The sequence below is a fragment of the Adiantum capillus-veneris genome, chromosome 25 (genome assembly GCF_014529385.1).
Source record: "Adiantum capillus-veneris isolate H3 chromosome 25, ASM1452938v2, whole genome shotgun sequence".
Classification (NCBI taxonomy): Eukaryota; Viridiplantae; Streptophyta; class Polypodiopsida; order Polypodiales; family Pteridaceae; genus Adiantum; species Adiantum capillus-veneris.
Window position 1 is genome coordinate 17,195,278 of NC_140955.1, and position 10,026 is coordinate 17,205,303.

Sequence of the window (10,026 nt, forward strand, 5' to 3'; positions counted from 1 at the left end):
AATGGGTTGCGACTCAAGCTATATCATGTATGGCTGATGGTAGTGGAGAAGGATTAATAGATTGGAGAAGTGGAGCCAGTGTCTTTGAAAAATGTTGCAATATTTGATGTGACGAGTCTCATGATAATGTTCGTTGCTCATCCTGAATGATCTAGCAAGTTAGGGGATGGGCAAAACTATGTTAGGAATTTTTTTTCAATGAATATTGTGGCATGTGTATATACTAATACATGAGTAGCTAAAATAAGAAGTGTCCATATCTGTAGGGTCTGATCTTGGCGCGGCTCACATGTGTACATACTCGCAGTATCATACATTATGTACAGTTTGGCTTCAGCTTGGGTTGTATTATTATTTTGTTGAATAAATAGTGTGAAATGGGGTTGAAGCATCACCGGGAAGCTTCAAACGCTACCAGTAATGAGTGGAGACAATGACGTTGTTAATCTCTTTTTCCTAATAAAATGGCTTCAAGTGCATGTGTAGCGCCACAGAGAAGCTTCATGCGTTGTGACTTCTGGAGGAAGGCATGTGCACAAGTAATGCCATTATGATGATAGTGGGTTCCACTAGGCGTTCCTTTCGCATACAAGGTTGGTGAGGTCACATGCAGTGTCTGTTTGATGAATTATGCAAAAAGGTCATCATTATGAACAAGAGGGGATCCAATTCACGTGATTTTTCTGGCACAAGTTTGAAAAAAATAGAATCTCGGTAATAACATGGTGGGATGAAGTGTGCAAGAAGAATAGGCAAGAAGTGATAGTAGCCGACTATTTGAGTAGTATGGGCTCCCTAGAGGTCACTTATGGACCAAAATGGTGCCCAAGGGTAACCACAATTGAAAGGACAAGTGTGAAGGCTGTAAAAAAAAGAAAAGACACCAGAAAAAGGGCATGAGGGAACTGAAAAACAGAGAGGAGAAGCTGCTACACAAGGGAGCGTGTTTTAGAGAGTTTTTTGTCTCTAATTCTCTCATCCTGTGTCAGATTAGGGCAAACAAAGGTTGTAGGTGGGGGTTTTTGGTCATGCTAGATGCATTGGAGCAGTCCAATTGGCCCGAAAATGAACCCATCTATTGCTACTACTAGGGTCTCTTGTGTGTGTGTGTGAGGTCCGCCGGTGATTTCAAGGTTCTATGGTGCGTAGAGCTCCTTATGTATGAGCCATTCTCTCTTGTGGCATCTTGTTTCATAAAATTGATGAGGAATTCAAGGGTTTTTCCCCCTATAAGTGTTGATTTTTTTTGTGTGTGTGTGTGGGTATGTGTGTGTGTGTGTTGTAAGATTGGGTAATTTCATTAAGGGTTGCAATCGGAGTGCTTGGGTACTCAAATCCCTTCACTTGTTGTGGATCCTTGTGTGATTGAAATCAGATTGAGTTGGATTTGTTTATGGTACCCCTTTTGTGTGTGTGATTATCAAGGGTGTGGGTTGAGTCTCTATAGAGGCCTTGTGTGTGTTTATTTGCTCGTCCCCCACAACGTCGGTATATCTTACTCTATACTAAAGGACATAGAGCATCCTAAAAATACTCTGTTTTATGCATTCGGCGCGTTGTCGAGAAATTTGCGGTTTTGCCAGGAAAGCACTGGGCTTATGGCTGTGAGAGTTTTTGAGAGAACTCAACAAAAACTATATGAAGGAGTTAAACCATAGACGCCATGAAGACTAGGGTTTGGAAAGAAGTGCAATCAAAGAAGACTCACTCTTTCTCTCTTGCACTCACACACACAAAGAAAGAACACAAAAGAGAATGTCAAAACAATACGAAGATGAAAACATCAAGGCTATGGTCATATCGTATCATGGGTAATATGAAAGGGTTAATGGATGAGTTAATGGCATTCAATCTTGGCTGACAAATAGGCTACGAATTGTTCTTTGGAATTGTAGTTTTGTGCTTACCATAATATATATATTTTGTCTAGTGATTGGGATTAATTGTGTGTACAAATCCTCTTGGTTCATAGTAAGATAACTACACTTACATCAAAAGAAAAATTATAGTCTATGAGAGGTAGTATGATGGGATCCGGTGATAGAAGTATTTCATTGAGCCTTTCAGGGCCGAAGAGAAACACTATACGTTGTTGAAAGTGTATTTTACGGCTAATCCATACGTTAATTCTAATAGATCGTACATAGTGAAAGCGATAGAAATGATCATCATGTGGGTTATTCATCTAGGATAGTATGTGAGAAATGTAGATATGAGAGAAGTGAAGAGATGAGAAGTTTCCCTCCCAAGCTCTATTCTTGCCCGTAGGCAATAAGGATACTGCGGGGAGAGATGTACCTGTAGCAAAGAGAACCTAGAGAGGATGAATTACTAAGAATGAGAGATATAGGTTTGGTTAAGGAGATGAGATTAGATACATATATATATGTTGGATTAGAGATGAAAATGAAAACAACAAGAAATCAAGAAAACATCAATGTAGAACACATCTTACTTGACAAACCCTTCGGCACCATTATTGATGGAGAGAGAAGAAGAGGGGAGAATTCAACTTTGATTGATACGTCAAGTCCACGCCCTTCTTTGATTAGAGTTGATCTTCCAAGGATAGCATGCAAGGATGGCTAGTCTTCCTCTAGGAGAAAGTGTAGGCTTAGGCTTATGTTAATGGCTAAGTACAATTAGGCATTACTACTCACTCCCTCAAGAATTCCTCTCATCAATGGCTTGAATGCTTAAGTCCCTTTTCAAGGAAGAAGAGGTCCTCTTTTATAGGTGAAGGGAACCCCCAAGGGTTTACACAAGAAGAGAGGAGCCAGTGTGAACAGGAATTGGAAAAGTTGGAAATGAGCTGTCCCTGCATGATGTGGACAGACTAGGGTCCAGTATTTTGATCATATCTCCTCGACCGTGGCTCCAAATAAAAAAGTAAAAATATGGGAAAAAACTTCAGCTCATTAGCTACGATTTTCATTTTAAAATAATTTTCCAATTCGGATTGGAACCTTGTGTAAAAAATTCATCAAAATAAGGTCCATTTCTGGCAGCAAAAGTCTTTCTGTGGTCCCCTTAGCCTAAACTTTCATTTGATTCCAAAGGACACCTCATGCCATATGAAAGCATGACATTGCTCTTTGACAAAGTTTTGTAATCATGCTTGCAATAATGCATTAAAATAAGTGTATCTTTGAAATCATGCCACCTAGTGTCCCACTAGGATTTGATTCCCTCCTAGTAGCTATTTAAAAAGAAATATAAGAAAAATACATAGAATATATATATATTGGAGTGTACCCTAGATATAGGATCTAACTAGGGCATGAGATGATAATGAGATAGTAGAAATAAAGAATCAATGCTTTTTGCCCCAAGTTAAAGAGGCGGAGCTATTGATGCTTTTCCCATAGTATTTTCTGATGGTAAAGTAAGAATAGGTTACCCTTGAGAAAAATAATAGGATGAAATAGAAGGCTTATTATTATACTTAAATATGCATATGTACATTATAGGAAAAATAATTATGTATCTAAAAAATTACAAGATAGATCTTGTAGCATGCGTTCCCACTATGTACGTGTCACAGCACGACAGCGTGGCAGTAGAAAAATGGAGAATTTTTGAACTACAAACGAAAATCGCGCGCACGTAATTGGCGGCCAAAGATGGCACTGCTCCAACTAAACACACGGTGCGCATCGCGCCAGAGAGAGAGCGAGAGAGCCTGAGAGGGAGAGAGAGAATCCCTGTGCATAGAGTACAAGCTTCATGTTTCGTGCGAGTAGCTTCTCATCAAGCACTTCCTGTTTTGCAAGCACCTGCGTTCCAGGTATGATCAGAGAGAGAGAGAGAGAGAGAGAGAGAGAGAGAGAGAGAGAGAGAGAGAGAGAGAGAGAGAGAGAGAGAGAGAGAGAGGCTTACACAGTTTATGTCCAAGACCTAGGGGTGTGTGTGTGTGTGTGTGTGTGTGTGTGAGAGAGAGAGAGAGAGAGAGAGAGAGAGAGAGAGAAAACATATCTGCACGGTTTGTGATTAAGTTTTTGTGTGTGTGTGTGTGTGTGTGTGTGTGTGTGTGTGTGTGAGAGAGAGAGAGAGAGAGAGAGAGAGAGAGAGAGAGAGAGAGAGAGAGAGAGGCTTACACAGTTTATGTCCAAGACCTAGGGGTGTGTGTGTGTGTGTGAGAGAGAGAGAGAGAGAGAGAGAGAGAGAAAGAGAGAGAGAGAAAACATATCTGCACCGTTTGTGATAAAGTTTTTGTGAGTGTGTGTGTGTGTGTGTGTGTGTGTGAGAGAGAGAGAGAGAGAGAGAGAGAGAGAGAGAGAGTATTTGCAGTGCTCCGTGCATCTTGGATGTGTGTGTGTGTGTGTGTGTGTGTGTGTGTGAGAGAGAGAGAGAGAGAGAGAGAGAGAGAGAGAGAGAGAGAGAGAGAGAGAGAGAGAGAGAGGGAGATCACAGCTTGAGATCACCATGCCAGTCCACATTTTCCATGATCTAGAATGTAGCGGCCTCATTGATGTTGTTGGTCTTGATGAGCACTTGCCATTATAGGCTACCATAGCATGTTGTCATGCAACTGCTCTCCCATATATTCCAATAGTCTGCCATAGCATGCTGACCCTACCACACTATGCTTTCAAAATGTGCGGCCTCATTGATGTTGTTGGTCTTGATGAGCACTTGCCATTATATGCTACCACAACATGTTGTCATGCAATTGCTCTCCCATATATGCCAATAGGCTGCCATAGCATGCCACCTTTGCCACTGCTCTTGCATGAAGTAGCTACTTCAGGGAAGCTTCTGCCTTCGTTTTGCTTTTGCGCAGAAAGAAGCTCATTCGATTGCAGTGCCAATGTAGTTAGGGTTTCATTGGGGTTTGTAAGGGCTTGCTGGGAGCCATAGATATTGGGTTTGGCTGCACTTGCAAGTTGCTCCTGATGATGCAGTTCAACAGAATGCAATTTCGGCAATTTGCTTTGGCTAGGGCGAATCAGCGGAGAGCTGGGTCGCTTCCCAGCGGGGCGGGTTTAGCTGATCTATTGGAGGTGAGGAGGATGGCAAGCACTATGACATTGGCCAGCATGAAGATAATGGAGGGAGAGGCCTCTACAAGGAAGCCCTCATGCGTGTTAAGTACGGTAACATATAAGAAATAAGGCTATTTGTAGAGGAACAAAATTGACCAGCTTAAGCAAGAATCGAGATTAAGGTTTATTAGGAGTGTGGCTGGTGTATTAAGGAAGGTTGATTGAGACAATTGCTGAACCTTTGATGCGCTTCAATATAAGTTTCGGGGAAGCTTCTGCCTTCGTTTTGCCATGCTGACCCTGCCACACTATGCTTTCAAAATGTGTTGTTAGTAACAGCCCCTATGTATGCTTGACCAGGTAAACTTCTTCTTCATTGGCAGGCTTGTCTCTTTGCATCAACTTGTCTTTGAGTATTGTGCCTCTCTCCACCCTACATAAGGTGCCGTGCCCAATCAAGGAGTCTCCCTTCCTCTCTCCGACATCGCTCTCTCTCTCTCTCTCTCTCCCTCTCTCTCTCTAAGCTCGCCAACAGCAGTACCTCAGCCTGAAGGAAGCTCTCTCTCTCTCTCTCTCTCTCTCTCTCTCTCTCTCTCTCTCTCTCTCTCTCTCTCTCTCTCTCTCTCTCTCTCTCTCTCTCTCTCTCTCTCTCTCTCTCTCTCTCTCTCTCTCTCTCTCTCTCTCTCTCTCTCTCTCTCTCTCTCTGTGTCTCTCAAAGCTCGCCAGCAACACTCCAACTGAAGGCTCGCCAGAAGTGCCCCTTGAGCGGCCTCTCTATCTCTCTCTCAACCAAGCCTCTCCTCAGGCGTGCACATTAATGCAGCTAATTGTTTTCACATTAACACAAATTATTGAGCGTTACCTTTCTAGAACTCAAATTTTTTGGTTGTGAGGATGTCTAGATTGATGTAGACTACGTTACCAAAAATTTGTGGGGAGGGATTGATATTGTACATCATCTTTATGAAAGTAATACACTTGTGCATGTTAGCTATTCACAGGAGAGCAATGTAGTATCGCTATCATCCAAATATCAAAGGTCACTGTCTTTTATAGTGTAGAACTTAATAGATATGGTGTTTTCTATTGGCAAGCACAACGGATCTGAGATTAGCTGATTTCTATTGGTTGAGTGAGCTATCGCCTTATCCGAGATCATGTGATTTCCATTGGTTGAGCTATCAGTTGTAGGGTCCTTTGTCAAAGTGGCTTCAATGGTAGGGGCAATGGGGTTGTAGTCGAGGTTCTCAGCTTGCAGAGGTGATTCGCTCTTACAGTTCATGTTCCCCCTCCGCCTTATGACGTTGACAGACTAAACTCTGAGCTTCCGCTTGCACGGTCGTTCACACCCAAAATGGTGAATGGTACTGAACTTGCTGAGCCTGTGTATGAATCTAGGTTTGCCTGCACTGGCCCCTCTACGCCTTTGCATGAATCTAGGTTTGCCTGCACTTGCCTCTCTACGTCCCAAGGGACAGGCGGATCAGCCGGCAATGGGGATCCTTCCCTCTCGGTGAATCTCTATTCCAAGGCACGTATGTCATTCATAGTAAGCTATCACCTTATCTGTAGGATCCCCTATCAAAGCGGCTTCAATGGTAGGGGAAATGGGGTTGTAGTTGAGGTTCTCAGCTTGCAGAGGTGCTTCGCTCTTGCAGTTCAAAGCGACTTCAATGGTAGGGGCAATGGGGTTATAGTCGAGGTTCTCAGCTTGGAGAGGTTCTTCGCTCTTACAGCTCATGTTTCCCCTCCGCCTTTTGATGTTGATAGACTGAGCTCTGAGCTTCTGGTTTCACAATTGTTCGCACCCAAAATGGTGAATCGGTGCTGAACCTGCTGATCCTCTGCATGAATCTAGGTTTGCCTGCACTGGCCCCTCTACGTCCCAAGGGATGGATGGATAAGCCAACAATGGGGATCTTTCCCTCTCGATGAATCTCTATTCCAAGGCACGTCTGTCATTCATAATGCAGCATGCCAAAGAAGTTTCTAGGTAGCGCCATGTTCGCATCAAAGACCTGCAGAGTCTACATTTGCTCCACGTTTGTGGAAGACCAATCAAAGAGCTGGTTGTCATCTCGAATGAGCTTACTAGATGTTGGTGCTTCCCTTCTCAGGGCTCTCAATTGATGCAACCTCCTACAGTTGCAGTTTCGAGTTGATGCAAACCTAAGGCTTCTCTTGAAATGCAATTTCCTACGGTTGCAGCTTCCAGTTGATGCAAAGCGAAGCTGCACATAGCTGACGCTTCCCTCAATATGCAACTCCCTATGCCTACAGTTTCCAGCTAACACGAATGTGGATCTGATCAGTAAATGCTTGCGATTTGCCGTTGAATGAAAAACTAGCATCATGAAACTCTTAGGTGCTTATCCCAATCCAAGCAATGTTGAGCTCGATGCGAAGGTACAACTAACCTGCAAATGACACCACAAAAGCCTCGAAGGTTCCCTTGAAATGAAACTTCCTATGCTTGTAGTTTCAAACTAAAGTGAATCCAAGCCAAGCAACATTGAGGTTTCTCTCAGAATGCAAAGCTCGGGCTTCTTTGGAAACGCAACCGCTTATGCCAAATGCAATCAACACTGCTTCTATTTTTAGGCTTTTTGTTTGCTTGTTTTCATTGTACTCGCAATATTATGTACTTCCAACATAATAGTTTATTTCAACATGTTCATATATCTTTAAACTGTCATGAATGAGATACTTAAAGAGCCTTCCTTTTTCTTTCAGATATGGATAGCTCTTCCAATGTTGCCTGTCCAGTCATCGTTACTGAAGGTTTTTATGATCCTAACGAGGTCATCATGCCAACACCTCCTGGGCCTAATACAGTGAGGGGTGCAAAGCAACTTGCACGCTCAAGGGGAGAAGTACAAGGTGAATGTTCATCCAAGCGATTGAAGACTATTCAAGAATATTGTGAGCGTAACGATGCAAGACAAATGCAGTGCAGAGCTTGCTTGGAGGACATACGAGGCATTTGCAACGACCTGAAGGCAAAGATAGTGAAAGTCTTTGAGGGGAGTTGTTTTCAACCTTGCAACTTTCAAGGATGACATTGCACGCTTGGAGACGAACCAACGCGAAATGTTTAGCTTCATGGAGAACTTCCAAAATGAGGCACTTCAACAATTTTCTTTGTCCTTTATAGCACACAAGCAACATGTTTTAGCTCTAAAGGAACATGTCGCTGCATTAGGCGGTGAACTTATAAGCTTAAAAATGGCAATAAATTGATTAAATGCCATTGATAAAAGGCTTAATATTAAGGTCATGCCAAAGCCTTCGTGCAACTAAGCATGAACCGTTTGTTTTCCTTTGTAGAGCGTGATGAGATGCTATGATGCATGTAATAAGTTGAATGTTGGAGGCTTTTATTTTCTATGTATGTGGCTCTACTCCATTGTTGTTTTCAGACGAGAAGAGTAGCGCGCGCGCGCGCGCGCGAGAGAGAGAGAGAGAGAGAGAGAGAGAGAGAGAGAGAGAGAGAGAGAGAGAGAGAGAGAGAGAGAGAGAGAGAGAGAGAGAGAGAGAGAGAGAGAGATTGATGAAAACAATAGTTTCAATAGAAAATAGAAATTGTGACATGAACACCATAATATCTTCTCTTGAATAGAGTTGATAAGCTTTGTAGGGAATTAGAAAAGATAGGCTGTCTTTCAAATGCATTATTTTGATGTATGCATGCTTAATAACAAAATATGTTTGCTATGCGTTCTTATGTGTCATCCTTTATGCACAATGCTAAAGAAAAAATGCCTCGATCGAGACTCCTCGGTGACAAACAACTCCACCGTCAGGAAGCTTTGCGCGTCACACGATCAAGAAGACATAGTTTGGCACGTAGTAAGGTATGCATTAGGCAAGGGATGGCATGATGATCATGGGTCACCGTATTCTGTGCTTGAAAACAATGGGGGTCATGGTGTTTTGCTTTATGAATCACATGATATCATGAATGGGGCAGCGGAAAACTATGTACTTGGTCATGGGAATCGCCAAACGCACGTAGTGGTTCATAATAAGACCGAGGCTACAAGTGAAAATGATAGTCACAATATGGAGTTTGAGCGCACACGGACACCTGTTACATGTATTCTAGGTGATGTTCGTAGAACAAGGAAAGCGTGTGGATCTATGATGCACCGAATAGACCCACCAACCCTTGGTAATTTTCATCCTGCTACTTTTACATTGCTTCTTGGCTAATGCACTTTACACCATTTGGGTAATTTTACGTTTAGGTGCCAGTATTGTGATGCTCATCTATGGAAGTGTGAGACTAAGTCTAGCAGAGACCAATTTGTGGGTAAGTATTGTTGTGCGGCAGGAAAGGTTCGCTTGCCATCTTTGCAAGATCCTCCAGAAGCTCTAAGGGCTCTTTTGAGTGCTGATGATCAATAGAGCAAACTATTTAGAAAGAATATACGAGCATATAACAACTCTTTGTCTTTTGTATCTTTGGGAGCTCATTTGGATGAGCAATTACCTAGAGGTGGTGTCTATTCCTTTCGTATTAACGGATTGATATTTCATCGCATTGGCTCATTATTGCCCGGGGTGCACAACAACGTCCTCCACGATATGCACAATTGTTTGTGTATGATACAGATCACGAGTTGATTAATAGATTGCAATGGATGCCTTCATTAGATGCGCAAGTGATGCAAAAATTGCAGAAGATGATGCATGAATATAACCCTTATGCACGTATGCTACGTGCAATGAGAGATATTTTGGAATCAAGCCCACATATTGATATAAGGATGGTCATTGCTGAGACAAGGGCGACCTCTAGACAATACTCTGTCCCAACTGCAAGTGAAGTTGCCGCTATTATGCCTGGTCAAGGAGGAGACATTGACATAGGTCATCGAGACATACAAGTGTTCACCCATTCTGGGGTTGTAAAGAAGATCTCAAATTTGAATAGGACATATATGCCTTTGATGTATGTGCTATTGTTTCCAAATGGAGAGGATGGTTGGCACGTTGGAATTCCTCTCTTCGATGGAAATTGTAGGGACAAGGTTACTCA

General features: G+C 42.6%; 2 protein-coding genes and 1 pseudogene across 2 annotated transcripts; all 3 read left to right on the forward strand.

Annotated features, from left to right (window-relative positions):
- Nucleotides 1–6,339: 6,339 nt before the first annotated feature.
- On the forward strand, nucleotides 6,340–6,816 carry LOC147424489 (uncharacterized). Its single transcript, XM_086500678.1, has one exon. It carries the CDS (start codon nucleotides 6,340–6,342, stop codon nucleotides 6,814–6,816), a length of 477 nt encoding a protein of 158 aa, XP_086356804.1.
- Nucleotides 6,817–7,720: 904 nt separating this feature from the next.
- LOC147424490 (uncharacterized) lies at nucleotides 7,721–8,319 on the forward strand (annotated as a pseudogene).
- Nucleotides 8,320–8,729: 410 nt separating this feature from the next.
- Nucleotides 8,730–9,392, forward strand: LOC147424491 (uncharacterized). Its single transcript, XM_086500466.1, has 2 exons — nucleotides 8,730–9,156; nucleotides 9,319–9,392. Exons 1-2 carry the CDS (start codon nucleotides 8,730–8,732, stop codon nucleotides 9,390–9,392), a joined length of 501 nt encoding a protein of 166 aa, XP_086356592.1.
- The last annotated feature ends 634 nt before the right edge of the window (nucleotides 9,393–10,026 follow it).